This window comes from Phragmites australis, chromosome 10, assembly GCF_958298935.1.
Source record: "Phragmites australis chromosome 10, lpPhrAust1.1, whole genome shotgun sequence".
In the NCBI taxonomy this organism is placed as follows: domain Eukaryota; kingdom Viridiplantae; phylum Streptophyta; class Magnoliopsida; order Poales; family Poaceae; genus Phragmites; species Phragmites australis.
The window spans coordinates 33,523,944-33,540,093 of record NC_084930.1 but is presented as its reverse complement, the minus strand read 5'-3'; the positions used below and the strand labels follow the sequence as shown (position 1 = coordinate 33,540,093).

Sequence of the window (16,150 nt, the reverse complement as noted above, 5' to 3'; positions counted from 1 at the left end):
ACCTGGAGGCGCCATGTTTTAAGCGACAATGATTATAAGCTGGCACAAACCTACTTAGACTACCAAGATGATACTAATCTCACCACACCAGAACACTTAGTCCACACGGGTCGAAACCATAAGACTAATGGCTTAGGGTATTACATGGTGGAATTGGTGGCGGGGGCATCACACTTTGTAGTGGTTAGCGAGGAGAGAATGACATGCGTAGATCAAGTGGTGAGAGCTGTCGGGGACGGAGAAGGCAAGCAACACGAGGGCGTCTCACCGAAGACGAAGAAGATTGAGGAGAGGAGGAGACTGGCACGAGGAAGAAAGGTAGAAGCACCAATAGAGGGAGAGGAGGGAGGCTGGTGGTCCTTGCTGCGTCACCAATGAGGCAGTGGGGGTGAAGGCTGGTGGGATGTGGGTTGATAGATTCAATCGATGGAGGTGACGGGATGGAGTTGGGTGTGGAAAGTTGAAGAAGATGAGTATTTGTAGAGCAGTTTGATCAGGACGGAGAGAAGGGAGGCTAGTGGTTCTGGCTGCGTCACCATCGAGGCGGTGGGTGGAGGCTAGTGGGATGGGAATCGGTAGATTCAATCGATGGAGGCGATGGGATGGAGTTGGGAGTGGGAGGTTGAAGAAGAGGAGTATTAGGAGAGCGGTTAGATATGGACAGAGAGAAGGGAGGCCAGTGGTCCTAGCCACATGGCCAGTGAGGCGATGGGTGGAGGTTGATGGGATAGGGATCAATAGATTCAGTCGATGGAGGCGAGTGTGGGAGGTTGAAGAAGATGAGTATTAAGAGAGCGGTTAGATCTGGATCAACTTTGGGGTACTAAATCTTACTGCAGATAGCTAGATAAACCCTTAACCATATTTTTTTCCCGCTAATTCTTTCACTTTCTTGGCTTAGGTATTGAGCTCATGAGTCATGACCTCCTTTTGCTTACCAACCGGGGCTACTACCACTAGGTTAGTGCTTGCTTGGTGTGGTAATAAAAGAACTAAACTGAAGGTGGATTGTGAAACAATTTTTTTTATCTCCTGTTGAGGTAAATGGTGCCGAAGTTATTGAACCTCCGTGTCAATCGCTATGGCTATGAACATGCATGCGTGAACACAGGAGCGTTCTAGCACAAGCACCCCTCAAGCTCGTAAAAAAGCCAACGGTCTAGCTTAGATACAGTGTGTATATAGAAGCCCGCCAACGCCAATGCCAAGCCATCTGTATGCATGCTCGGAAAATCGAGCCGTGCAGGGGGAGGAAATTTCTCGACGCATGCAGTCCCTTCTTCGGCGACGCTACCGTATTTTTGCGACGTTGTAGAAGCTTAGCCTAGCTAAAGTACAGAGAGAGAGAGAGCGACCAACGACCCATACGCATGCACGCATGATACGGAGATCCTCGGAAAGCATTAATACATTACGAGGATCCAGCCCTTGTTTCAATTCCTCGGGCGTTGCAATTGAATTTACGTAGAGAAAGCAAGAGAGAGAGAGAGAGAGAGAAGAAGCAGAAGAACTGAAGAAGAGATGCCTCTGCTCTGAGCCGATCTCTGACCGGCCGGCCGGACGCACACGAGGGGGGCGACCACCCACCTGGCATGTCGGCGATCCCGTCCCAGAGCCACATGCACCCGCGTGCGTGTGCGTGCATGCGCTCACCAATCACTAGGGACGGGCATGGAGCCACAATGCCTTTGCCGGCATGCATGGCCCGTGCAGCACAGGGAGACTGCCGGCCACCATCATCGCCGCCGTGATTGAACTGCACCTGCACTAGCTACTACTGCATGCAGTCGTAGCAGGAGCAGGAGTGCGCCCACATGAACAAATGATTGGGGAACCTTGCCTGTCCGCGCTGCTGGCTGCCTGCCTCGAGCTAGATCTAGGGAGTTCAGCAGTACTGCTAGCTCCTGCTTGCTAGCACATCTGAGATGTGGAATTAATCATGGTGGTTAGGCAAAGTGCATGGAAATCGTTTATTTACCTCTCCTGCTGATTCGAGTCGGTCGGTCCTAGAAGCTTTATTTGGTCACGGCGGCGTTGCAAAAGAGCCCTTGCTTTGAAGTTGATTACAGACTGTTAAAAACAAGTTAATTTAGTCATGGTATACATTGACTGAAACAGATCCAGCTCGAATAACGGTGAAACAGGAGTTGCACAAGAAAGACCATACCGTGATTAACACCTCGCAAATCAAAACCATACATGTTGCTGGCTTGCTGTTCGTCCAGCTAACCAAAAGAAAGAAAGTTGCTAAGACAGCCAATAATTTTCACTGGGCCGCCCGGGACGACAGCAGTATATGGCGGCATGCATCTTCAACACAATCATCGTCACCACCGAATGGCCATGTGCGGCCGCAATGCAATGCATGATTATATCCAGCGGTTAGCTAGGTGCCTAAGCTGGTCTCCCTGATCATCTATCTGGTTATAATGCCCCTGATGGAGTTAGTTATGTAGCATAAAGTATGAGCAATGCATGCCGCTGTCGATCGGGCAAATAATAATCAGGGGCGGATGATCGGGGCTGCCGAGGAAGAGGAGGTGGAGGTGGAAGAAGAGAGTACACTTAACCACCGGGTTTGTATCGGCCGTATCATAAGTAGGATTGCTATGCTTGATGCCGCATCAGCAGAGATTAGTTTAAACCTCTAATATTCTCTCGGGAGATGCCAGATCTCTAGCTACCCAACCGTTACATATATCTGGGCTGGACCGGATATTATCTAGATAAAAGTGACTAACACATTGCATGAGGATATTATCTAGATGTAGGCCGAGACGAGGTACCTGTCTTGATCCAATGGTTGTCACGAGGCATGAGGAAAATATAATGAAACAACAATCGTTCACCTATCTATGAATGATGGGTTCTCTGCATGTGCAAACAAAATGTTTGGCCTCGGCTTTCAAACAGAAAAAAAGGTTGATGCATGGCTGACTGGATGAACATGCATGGATGGTAGAGGTCAATGTGATTCGCCCTGCTAAAAAAATCAATCTCTCATTTCGTCAACCCATTTTGTTTAATTTCAGCAGAAATTAATACACATGCACGGGGGCGGATCTATGGTAGGAGCGGAAGGGAAATTTTCACAAATTATGTGGACCGTTTATCTGTATTGAGATTCGTGTATGATAGGTAGGTAAAAAAATTATAAAATGTATAAGAGAATCAACGGATAAATGAGTATCAGGTAGAAAATATAGACAATTAAGAGACGGTACATACGTAATACATTGTGAAGCTATATTTCTCTAGAATGCAGCCTCCTAGCTCGGTACTGAGAGACTCAAAATAACTCATTTTATTATTATTATTATTTGCAAAGGAAGAAGGAGAATAAGATGGAGACGAGGTGCAAGATGAGGTCAAGATCCCGTGCTGGTCGTGATCTACGTTGACCGCGCAAGCGACCGAGGCGGGCCCCGCTGACCAGCCGGGCTCGCGGGTGGCGTGCCTCGGGATTCCCCGGCGCGCGCATGTGCATGCCACGCCGGCGCCCGTCGAGACTGCACCAGCACGTGCCCACCCGGCTAAGCTCACCTCACTCTCACTGGCTTCTTCTCTTCCTCCTCCCCGTTAATAATCGCCAGTATTATTGGCTGATTAATTATCAGTCGAGCCAGGACAGCAATGATTAGACGAAAACAGGATGTCCTTGGCTGTCTCGCCTTGAATACTCCTGTCCTCTCTCCAGATCTGGACTGTGGATGAAGGCCAACCAAATGATCTGTTACGTATATATTATTCCTCGCAAAAAACAAATCAGCTACTGTATATATTTTCATGGGATTCCTAGATAATTCGGCTATTGAATTGGTGGAAAGAATCATTTGGTACTACATTAATTTGATCAGCTATTTCGAGCGTTTCATAGTACTCCCTAATTTTTAAAATATAGGACGCGATTTGGCTTGATACAGTCTTAAAAGCTGAACTTCGACCGTTCATTTCTCTTCTTGTAAATTGTTGGTAGCAACGAAATCATACTCATAAGAAAGTACATTCAAATATGAATCTAATAGTACTTCTTCCAGATATAAATATTTATCGTTTTTATCAAGATCTAGTCAAACTTTTAAAATTTTGACTGTCAATAATTTTTGAATATTTAGTTTGAAAACATAAAAATCATGTGTATATTTATCTTAAAAATATTTTCAGAATATTATATTTTATTATTTATTATAACTATATTCTTAAAAAATAATAGTCAAAATTGGACATAAAAAACCATAAAAAATCAAAAGTGACAAATATTTATGATTGGAGGGAGTACCATATTTGTATCACAAATCCACATATTGTTAGATTAATTGCTGTTCAAAGATTACAAAGTTTGAATCTTAAAGGTATGCGTGCGCCTTGTAAAAAGAAATGGAGTGAGAATTGGAGTTGCACGTACACTCGCAAAGACTATCAATATCATAAGTATTTTTAAAGCATCTAATGGCACTATGATTAATCTAGGTAAACGTCAGTCCAATAGACTGGCAGTATGAAAGTACGCTGAACAGTCTTGCAGTCGCATGCACGACAGACAGCCCCGGAACCACGCATGTGATGAGCCTGTGAGGTCGTGCATGCACGCACGCAACGATTCGATCGAGACAGTTTGTAGTCGCCGTCGACCAACTGATTAATCAACGGAAAGCTGCTCCCTGAGCTGGTTAATAACAAGAATCAATACGAGATCTATGCATTTCATGCCATGGCCACACCCACGTAGAGCCAGGTTTTTTTTACGAATGAATAAAAATTATCTGATGCCACCAATAAGCATAATATATCAGATATACTGAGCTAAAATTTAAATAGAATACTGTTAAATATGGTAATTTTTTTCTACTAAAGTTCACTAGTAGACTCGATAAATTGCATATACTGAGCTAAATTTAATTCCCTGCGTAGAGGTGCTCACCTTTGATCGCTGCATGATGATTTCAACAGCATGGATTTGTCGGGCAATTTTATATACATACATACTCTCAGCTACTATAGGCACATAATTAGGCTACAAGTTAATCAGCACCTAGCGCATGATTAGTTGAGCATTATATTGCTTACGATGCACACTGCTGTTGAATGTCGATGATGCTAGCTTTAGCAGAGCACCACTCTTTGTCGAGCTGAGTTCGGTTGTTTCAAGCGCAAGTACTACAACTGTACATGCAACGACTAACGGAAGAGATCATCTCTTATGATTCCAACAGAAAGCTGATCAAGAAATAATTAAAGGGCTAATGATGGGCCCCTTATTATGATGCAGTAAGGTGATTAAGAGCTGCATTTGGTTATGCTGTTTATCGACCATATCATTACACCCATGCATGCTGAGTGCACACAAGAATAAGATCGATCGGGACTGTACGTAAAGCTACCGTATATACATTTTCCAGTGAAAACTCCGACCGTATCAGACAAAATTTATTCTTCAACATTTTTTTAAAAGTTATTTGTGTCCGTAGTCGACCAAAATCGCTAGAGATATAAATAGTAAAATCGCCAGAAAGTTTTAAGTGAGCCATCTCCTCAAGTTCAAAGTTGAAGCTCCCCAAGTTAAGCCAGCTTAATTATTAATCTCTGCACGGCCTAAAGCTTACGAGTAATTAAGTTGTAACCACTCCTGCGCAACTGACACTAGTATCACGCAATCGCATTGCATTTCACGCAGATCGAATGATTTGCCTCGCTACGATCGTACGAGACTCTGGCGAAAAATATTCTCTGATCTGGCTCTGCTACCAGACATGGAGTATCTGGTGTAATCTCACCTGGGGACATAGATTAGCCAGAAGATTACCCAAGTTGATTACTCCGGCGGTAATGCGCCCCCGGTGCGCCCGGCCGACCTCAAGGGTCAAAGCTCGCCACCGAGCCCGCCGGCTAATCAAAGAATCTCCGATGGAGATCCACCCCACGAGCACCAGCTCATAATTGTCGACCACTTGATCTACGTGCTCTTCCCTCCAACCGATCCATGGATCCCTCTATTTATACCCCGGTACCCGCGCATTCCTTCCTCACCAACTCCGGCGGCCAGTGCTCGTACGTACGTCTTCCCCAGTTAGCTCGTGCTGTCTTCCTACGCAAAGCTTAATTAGGTAGCTTGGTAAACATGGCGCCTCAAAGCCTGGATCTTGGGCTGAGTCTTGGCCTGGGCCTGGCGTCCCAGCCTAGCTTTTGCTACTCCGGCAATGTCGTTGCGACGGCCGAGCGGGAGGTTAGCCCGGCCGTAGTGGAGGAGAGGAGGTGCTCGCCTGCGGGCAGCCCGGTGTCGAGCGGCAGCGGCAGCGGGAAGCGCGCGGCGGAGAGGTCGGCTGGCGCAGGCAGCGGCGACGAGGACGACGACGGTGGCGCACGCAAGAAGCTGCGGCTGTCCAAGGACCAGACCGCCGTCCTCGAGGAGTGCTTCAAGACCCACCACACCCTTACCCCGGTACGCTTCGATCCGTCTCACGCTCACCGCGGAAAGAATCGATGGATGTTGCGGAACGGCATGGCTGATCGATTCCTTCTCCTCCTCCCATGCAGAAGCAGAAGGCGGCGCTGGCGAACAGACTGGGCCTGCGGCCGCGGCAAGTGGAGGTGTGGTTCCAGAACCGCCGCGCCCGGACCAAGCTGAAGCAGACGGAGGTCGACTGCGAGTACCTGAAGCGGTGGTGCGAGCAGCTCGCGGAGGAGAACCGGCGCCTCGGGAAGGAGGTCGCGGAGCTCAGGGCGCTCAATGCCGCGGCGGCCGCACCGGCGCCGGCGCCCCCGTTGACCACCCTCACAACGTGCCTCTCCTGCAGGCGCGTCGCCTCGTCCTCCTCTAACGCGTCCAGCATTCCCTCCGCACACCCGCACGGGCACGCGGCCACCAATGCTGGCATCGCCTCTCCGGCGGCGGGTTTACCCGGCCACCGGCAGTTCTTCTGTGGATTCAGAGATGCCGGAGCGGCGGCATACTCATCTGCGCTTGCAAAGGCGGTCAAGGCGGCCAGATAGAACCGGCTAGCCACCTCTGCTCTGCTCTGCTGCCATCAAAATGGCAAAGTTACAGTCGCAACTCGCAAAGCAAAATGTAGCAGAAAAGTTTGGATTTCTGTGTCTTTTGAGGGAAATGCAAGCTAGTTTTGGACGTGTTATTAGGATCAGTTGATGAGTTCCCTGCAGATTAATGTATCCATGTGAAAAGCAGCTGTAATAACGGAAAGAAGCTAACCGTATGTGTCAGACTTTTAATCTCTGTTTTCGAATTTTGACGAGAGAAACAAAGTAATCCTTGCGTAGTTATTATTTTCAAACTCTCTCCTTCGTAGCTAGTATGTTGGACAAGACACTGTTTTTTAAGTTTTGACGGTTTGACCGATGGATCATTTTGAACTGCTAGATCGACTTTGGATCGAATTCAAATCGGGAGTTGGTTTGTCAAGTTAGCTGGACTCATGTACTGGAGTATCATGCAGGGGAAAAAATCGGCTCACTGTATCTCGTTTACCGGATCTATCGGTGAACCAGAAAAAATTATCATATTTAACGATATTTTGTTTAAATTTTATCTGATATATTCTATATATATCTAATAAATCATGTTTACCACTGATTTTCGTTAAATTTTATTTTGGGACGGACTTAGAGGGACAGTGACTTATGATACTAGTTTGCTCATCTGGCATGGAGCCAACTGCAGAAGAACAACAGCAAGTATAGTGATTTAGCAAACGAATGGCAGAAGGTTGATTCCTTCCGGTGATCGAAGGGTGCTCTGCCAAATCTTTACTACTAGTAGTAAATTAGTTAGGACACCGTGAGCCGTAGAAAATGGGAACGAAGTCCCTGCATCAGCCAGAACAAGCATGTCAGCAAACATATCCACATCGACATCTGTTGGTAATCTGAAACTTGCAAGTGACTGCATTCGGACTGGAGTCAGTGACTGAGAACCGAGAGCGGTTCAGATTCAGAACGTGCGGCCTGACCCGATGGACCTTACACGCATGTCTGCATGCAGCGGATTACATGTCTGATAATAATGCTGCCCTAGACGTGACCCAGCATGCAGTCAGTAGAAGAGAATTTTTCACATGTGCATAGGCACATATAATTTATTATAACTGTTTATTTGTATTAAGATTTGTACTAAAAAAGTATGTAAAAAAATATGAGTCAAATAAAAAGAGCCACTGAATAGATGAATATCATATAGAAACAATGAATAGCTAAGATAATCCGTACTACACAAGCTTGTACAGTTTTACATTTCCCGTCAGCAGACTCGAGTTATGCTGAAGTCGATCGAGAGCCTGCACCGGTGTACCCTGCACACCTCAACCGGCTGAACCCGCGGCTAGCTAGACGGCGGCGACGCCTCATCCGATCCGCGGCAGAGTGGCACAGGGTAGCAGATGTGCATGGCAAGGACGCGCACCAGCAGGCCGGTAACATGCCATTGCCAGCCAAACACATGAATGGGCGAGCGAATCAGATGCCGGCGGGATGCACGAGCGCGCATGCAACGGCGACAAAGAAGGCGCCCGGAAGCTGGCCAAGTTCATGCAAACCAGCAAGTTGGTCATATAAATTGGTACCCTCGCGTGTCTTCTTGTCGTTTAGGTCATCCGTGTAATCTTCTTTCGTTTATACAAACACTAATGCAACTGCTAGACGCACACACATATATATATATATATACACACACCACCACACATATAATGCACTCACATAACATCTATAATATCCATATAGACCATCATCTAGTGCATCTAGACGATGACTTAGTCACTAGTCAAAGCCTCGACGTCTAAGTCTATGGCCTAGATGAACCTCTAATGAACCTCTAGACGGCTAAATCATCTAGACGATCAACTTTGGTTAAAGACGGACTAGTCGATGAATTTAGACGGTAGTTAGACGCAATTAGTCGGCTACGCACGCGACTAGCTAGATGGCTATCTTGGCGATCGAGAGTTTGGCGCATGGCAGGTCCGCACGAAAGGATTGTTTAGATCACGTGTGGGATCAAATTTCAGCCCCGAAACTATTCCGAAATCTAAACCAATGATTCCATTCCCCATTCGTCTCTGGATTCTCTTCATATGCGGTGTCACTGCCGGTTGCAGCCACCTCGCACTCACGCTTGTGCTGTCGCTCACGCCCGTGGCCTCACCCGGGCCATCACCAACACCCGCGCGTGCACCTGCGCCGTCGCCGCGCCCACGACCGCACCCGAGCCGTCACCGCTGCTGAGCCCATGCCGTTGCTCGCGCCTGCACTGTTACCCCTCCGCTCCGCAAATCCCCTATCATAGATAGGTACTAGCTCTAATCCTTGAATCTATGTATGCTCCTCCACCAAATCTATGCTCTAACTCTACTCCCTCAGACGACGCACATCGGATCTATGTTTGTATTTTTGCTACTCCAGACTGTTTAGTAGCCTAGTCACTAGTCACATGTGACTAACTACCTACATCTAGAGTTTAGTAAATATGGAGCATCTACTACAGAACAGATATAAGGAGCATAAAAATTAACGAAGTCATCACAAGTCGTGTAGTATTCAACAAACACAACTTTGAGATTTTTATGTAGTTTTGTGATTATATGGTAGCAAACTATAACATGAAGATACATACTTCCATGAAAATTCTACCAAAAATCTTTCCTGTGGACATCTAATACCCTTAATTATGTGAATTAATGCTAAGGTGCTTATTTATATTTATACTCCTATAAAATATGCAAATTATGGTAGATCCGATCAATTTTCACCGTCCATTCGAGTTGATCAAACAGTCACCATACAAAGTTAGACTCCATTTCTCCTTAAAAAATATATTTAATCTCATATTATTCATCTTCCATTCTAGACATCTAATATTTGTCTTCTATATATTTTAAAAATACATTCAATTTTCTATTATTTGACTTTCATATTTATACGTCCAATATTTGCTTTCCACAATTTACCATTATATTTATCTAGAGATTGCACCGCCTCCTGTACTTTTACTATAACGCTGGATTCCTCCAGAGGGTGCACCATCTCACACACTTTACCTACAATGTCAGTTTTCTAGAAAGGATGCGTCGCTACTCGCACATAGCCACCACCACCATCTACCAACAAGGTCGTCTCTATCACAATATCTTTACACCAAAGTAATATACGAGAATTGTTTTCATCCCCTCATAAATTAGTTATCCTTTTGATCCTCATCATAGCGTTGCTACGGACGATCAACTATGGATGATCAGGTCCACTGCACCCTCCTATCAATGTACGTCATTCTACTCTCCTATAAATTACATCATCATATTATGAATTTCGTGCATACAAATATCTCTTTTGTTATATTATATTCTTTTACTCTTCGTATTGCTATATGGTAAATTGATTTATGTGTGTGAAATATGTGTATAGTTGCTAGTTTTAAAGAGACGATCGTACACACATCATTGGACGATCGAGATCTCTATACTCTATTCCATTACAAGTAGAAGAAAGGGAAAAGGCAAACCAAAAAAATAAATAAAGAGAAAAAGGCTAGCTAGAGGAGGCTGTGATAAAATAGTGGCATGCATGCTGAGAGGGCCGAGTGTTGACTGGGCCGGAGATAAAGCTCGGGGCGCTGACCGTGTGCACGTGTTGCCGACATGCCCGTACGCGGGCCTGGCTGGCGCCCGTCGCCTCGGGATTCCACGCAACGGCAACGCCTGCCCACATGCATGCCCTACCGCCCTCGTCGTCGCTCCCTTCCTCTCCTCCCTCCTCCCCGTCGGTCGCTCGCCGCCGCCGCCGCCGTCGTCGTGGTGCTCGTGTCCGTGATGAGTTTAGGATTTGATTAAGGCCACTGGCATTAACATATATCACACATGTTGTCACCTACTTTAATCCCCCACTACGCCTATCGCTAATCTGCTACGCATGCAGCGACCCATGCCAAATTGCCCGGTTCTATTGCTCGAGCCTCGTAAACCGGGACGACCCGGATTTGCCGCCGTTGTTCAAGAGATCGATCGCGTGGCCGGGGTGGCAACGGCGACGTGCAGCACAAATGGGTGTGCTGTCTTGGACTCTAGCCGGAGCACTGCGTGGGCTAATCCTCACCGTTGGGGGCTCGACCAACGGTGAGGATGGGGGCATCCAGCGATATATAGTCATATATAGTCCTCGATGTAGGTCATAAGGCCATACATAGGCTATAGATATATGTATTTTTGTTATGTATCATTTCCCTTGAAGGCCCATTACATTTGCGAAGAAGAAAATTACAAGAATTAGTACGCACAATAGTTTTACAAAGATCCTATGAAAATTCTGCTTTGCAAGGGAAGAAGGATTTTAATTTCTTGGTTTCCAGCCATGTCATCAACGGCAGAGGAGTGCAGTGTGTATTTCTTCTGAAGAAAAGGAAAAATGAAAGGGAAATATAGGAAATGGGTGTTTTTAATCGCTGATCTATTCCGTTGGCACTTTGTCAATGGATCATCAACTGATAGTCATCTGAAGCACATAACATACAATCATACGTGCCGTTCGAAATAATAACATACTCCTGATAGTCATCTGAGTAGTCATGATGCTTGCAGAGTAAAGGAGCAAATTATTCTGTCCAAGTATTATTAAACAAACAAGGAGCCAAATAACGATTTAAAAACTTGCAGACATGCATGTAGCTTCTCACGTACGCAATTATTGGGACACGCATACACACATGCATATATACATCATACATACCGATCGATCGGTGGATCTCGATCGTTCAGGATGCATGGTCGAAATGATTACCGCGAGAGGGACGCCATGTGCACCTGGAAAACACCTCAATAATTTAGCAGCTGCAGCAGTTACCGACCGATCCATCGATCCAGCTGCTTAATTACATGATGTACTGATTAATTAAGCAGCAAGTTGATCACGGTGGTTTTGACAGCACGGCTATGTCGGGTCGGCAAAAATCAAGTTTATATATGCGAAATATAATTACACGTTTTCTAGAGTTCAGATAATCTCGAGAATTTTGAGACGATGGGATGTGAACATATGTGAACACGTCAGAAAACAAGTTTGATCTCTCAGGCGATAAGAACGGCGGCCACCTACGGGGTTAGTGGAGGGGGGCTTCTTTCGTCGCCGAACTTAGAAGAGCTTTAGGGGAGGGATACCGGGTTGGTGCCCGGGCGGGGAGATCTAAAACAAATAGATTAGCATGGCGAGGGTGGTGGGCGCAGATCTGGTAATGGGACCGTCACCGAAGACTACCGTAGGCAGGTGGGAGGCATAGGAGCAAGCCGACATCATGATCCGACGGAGGTCGAAGAAGACTCATGGCTTGTTGGATGGAGATCCGACAACTTTGCGCATGCCTGAAATGGATATTATTTTAGGCATCTGAAAAATAGCCTCACCCATAATTAATATGCTTTCCATTGTAAATATGCGTTCTCTGGTACATTAACGCTCTCTACAGTAGTAGTATATATGTTTCAATAAATTGTCATCAGTTTCGTGTATCACAAGCGTTTTCGTTTCGTATGGTTAATTAGTCTCGACATATACCTTTCTTCGGACCCGTTGTAAAAAAAATGTTTTCTATATTTATTATTGACGCGAACAAGTGGAACATGGTTTGATGGATTAATTATCACTTCATATATATACGGAGCATATATGTTTGTACATTTATAGTACTATCATTGTACTGATATGATGCTACCAGCTCTCGAATCCATATACAGTACTGCAATAATTCGACGGTTTCCAATTATTTGGATCAGGATGATGACATGCCGAAGGATCTATCTATCCACCCGGTTGTACAACGACCCCAAATCATGCTTCGATCGATCGATCTCGTTGCTGCATCCATCCATCCATCCATGGACCGGTCCATCATTCGTTCATGGTTGCAACTGAAAGCTAACGAACGCCCAGCTGGCCTTCACGTTGGACTGCCGGCCCTTCTGCATGCCCCGGCCTCTACTCCACCACTGGCTACCTTTGTAGGTCATACTAGCAACGTGTTTCACAACGCCATTAATTTGCACGAAAACAAGTTGCTATTTAACGGCCTCACTTCGGATCTACTTGACATTCTTAAGGGCATCTCACAATGTTAGCTATGGCCTGATTTGGTCGAGCTTTTAGAATTACGAGAAAACCTGTTTGGTCAAGCTCCATCTTCAACTTTTAGAATTACGATTATTTGGTCGAGCTCCATCTCTAACTAGATGGATGCATCCAAAGTTGGTTCGACAAACCTGGAACTAGATTAGATCTGCACATGCATGTCTGAAGAGGCATGCATGTGAGTGAATAAACCTACCAATAATCAAGCTGGCAGAGTGCCAGTAATCAACAACAACAACCGTCGAGTCGATCCCAAGTAGTGCATGTCCAACTGATCGATCAAGCACGCGTGATATGATCGGTGGGGATCTGGGCCCCGGTAATCATAAGCTCGCTGCTGCTGCTGCTGCTGCTGATGCAGTAGGTGCTTCTTCAGTTGTCTGCAGTGTGCTTAAGAGGAGGGAGCGAGGGAGGGAAAATAATCTTATAAGACTTGGTCTAATATATTTGCGATCTGAGTCTAGTTCATAGCGTCACATGTGACAAAAATTATTATAAAACTTATAGTAAAACCAGAGAAAATCATATTTGGAAAAATAAGAAAGAAAATAAATTACTATATGACATGTTATGAGTTAAGTTTAGAGTACAAATACAAAAGATCAGATATTATAAAATTATTTTCGGGGAGGGAGGGAGGAAAAGAGCACGACCAGGGCATGCATCAAAGGAAAATAATCCTATAAAATCCGATCTCATATATTTAGGGGCTGAATCCAATTCATACGTGATAATTTATTTTTTTTACTCATGATTTTATCTTTATCGTAAATTTATAATATTTTTATCATATATCACACTATGAATTATGACAAATTACTGCAGGTTTAAAATATATGCACCGAATCTGACACCATTATTTTCCGGTGATGGACGCGTCGCGTCCACGAGGGCGGCACATGGGAGTCCCCGGAGCCTCGTACAGATGGGCCCGCCCGGGTCGCACCGGCCATGGGTTGCACGCAGGAGATCGAGGTTCGAGGAGGACCGGACCGGACAATGCATGATTGGGCCGCACGTGAGGGACAGCTGGCTTGACAGCCAGCCTCGATCAGTTGCCAATGATCGATCCGAAAAAAAATTTATTGAAAAAGTATTCTTGTAGAACTGGTTCAACAAGTTAAGAGGATCATTGGGGTGCTTCAATATTCATTTTGAATGCAAATTATGGAGTAATTAAAAAGGCAACAAAATAATTTGATTGTTTTTACTATTCGGGTCTAGGCATCACATTTGGATCGCAATACTTCTGTAGAGATTTCACATGAAACATATTAGCTCTGTGGCAACTAGAACAAAATTTTAGCATTTCAAACATAACCTGCATCTTGAGAAAGGGGAACATGGAGTGGGTGGTTTTCATTCTATGACAGCAGGCCATTGAGCAAGCATGTTCTCTTTCAAAAGGAGGACAATAGTGTGAGGCCATTAGGAGCGAAAAAGGTGACAAATATGATGTTTGTTGTTTATGGATAAGTATGAATCCCTTCTCTTATCCTCTTTTTCATTGTGGACATTAACAGCTGAATCACATACCAATTATTGGTACCCGATACCAATCCACCATACCTTTCTAAATAGACGTATTTAATTGTACATTTTTAGTGCTTTTGTTCTCACAAAATAAATCTCTCAAGTCTTCACCAACCATTCATCATCAAGAGTGCCCTCTCTATCCCCCCCCCCCCCCGAAACCAACCATGCTAACCTTTCTGAACAGTCACATCTCAATTAAATTATCTTTTTCATAAACGAAATAAAATGTGCACTAATCATAAACTATACTACTCATCAACTACTATAGCATATGCCATGGATGAAACCAATTGGCAGGACCAGCTTTAGCGTTGCTTCGCTAGCTTGTGTGACAAGTGCCAATTAATAATTTGCCGATAAATGAAGTAATCAGGAAACAAATGAGACACTTGACGCAACAACAACATCTAGGGGACTTGAGCGCCACCCTAAGTGCACATCCTATACCATTATTCAAATCCCCCAACAGCTCCTTAATGCAGCTTTCAGCATAATAAGGCTGCTGGTCCAGTCCTCTCTGTCGTGTCAAGATACATAAAACATGGGACCTAGCTATATCATTGTGTAAATCATATGATCATGCATCGCTAGATATATAATTATTTCATTGTGCAGAAAGGTAGGGCCCAATTAAAAGATAAGATACGATACTATTAAGCAGCTAACCTTGTCAGACTTTTACAGTAACCTGTACGGGGGAAAAAATTCTCTTCTTTTCAGTATGTTTTTTACTTGTTTGAAGCTATAGTAGTGAGGGGAAAAAATAGCTTCTTAAGCCTCTGTAATACTCTAAAAAAGTTCCAACATTTCAGCCACCTTGTCCATAAGCTGATTGAAGCTAAAACTTAATCAAATAGCCCCTTAAGGCCTTGACTAGAACGGTGATTATTTATACAACATTGTCAACAGAAGTTCCCATCCGGTTGATAACTAAAATCTCTAATCCTCCTCGCTTACAATTAAGAAAACTTAATTTGTTTTAATGATGTAACATGGCATATAATTAGTCGATCAAATTGTAACTCAAAGTTTTGTTGGTTTACTCCAAATAAATTACGATCCTGGTGCCCGGTTAGATTCCGCATGAAATCATGTTTTTCTTTTAACATTCCCAGGTTTAACCTAATTATAGCTGAAACTTGATCAAATTGATGGCACCTCATATGGAAGAGAGATTGTACTCCCTCTGGTCATAAATAAATTATGATTCTGATGCCCTGCTGGTTATACTGCGCATGCAATAAAGTTTTGTTGGTTTACTCCAAATAAACTCGAAAGTTTGTTAGTTCTCTTACTCCCGTATTCCGAATTTGATGTCTGGTTAGACTGCCCAGTATATTTTCAGATTTTTTAAACACTCTTGGACTAAATTACCAAAAGAAAACGAGGACATGTTTATTGAGAAGAAAATGATTGAGTAGAGCTATGCAATCATTGAGTGAGTCAGGGCAAAAGTGTAAGGCCCCACGTTGCAGAGAATGGAGGAACAAGTGAGCAA

At 44.6% G+C, this 16,150-nt stretch overlaps 1 protein-coding gene across 1 annotated transcript; it reads left to right on the top strand.

Moving 5' to 3' along the window:
- Positions 1 to 5,824: 5,824 nt before the first annotated feature.
- LOC133883161 (homeobox-leucine zipper protein HOX28-like) lies at positions 5,825 to 7,218 on the top strand. The gene is made up of 2 exons (XM_062322384.1): positions 5,825 to 6,439; positions 6,535 to 7,218. Exons 1-2 carry the CDS (start codon positions 6,119 to 6,121, stop codon positions 6,988 to 6,990), a joined length of 777 nt encoding a protein of 258 aa, XP_062178368.1. The 5' UTR covers positions 5,825 to 6,118; the 3' UTR covers positions 6,991 to 7,218.
- The last annotated feature ends 8,932 nt before the right edge of the window (positions 7,219 to 16,150 follow it).

Coding starts and splice junctions, on each gene's coding strand:
- LOC133883161 (XM_062322384.1), top strand. CDS start 6,119: ATGGCGCCTCAAAGCCTGGATCTTGGGCTGAGTCTTGGCCTGGGCCTG. Junction 6,440..6,534: donor CCCACCACACCCTTACCCCG/GTACGCTTCGAT, acceptor CCTCCCATGCAG/AAGCAGAAGGCGGCGCTGGC.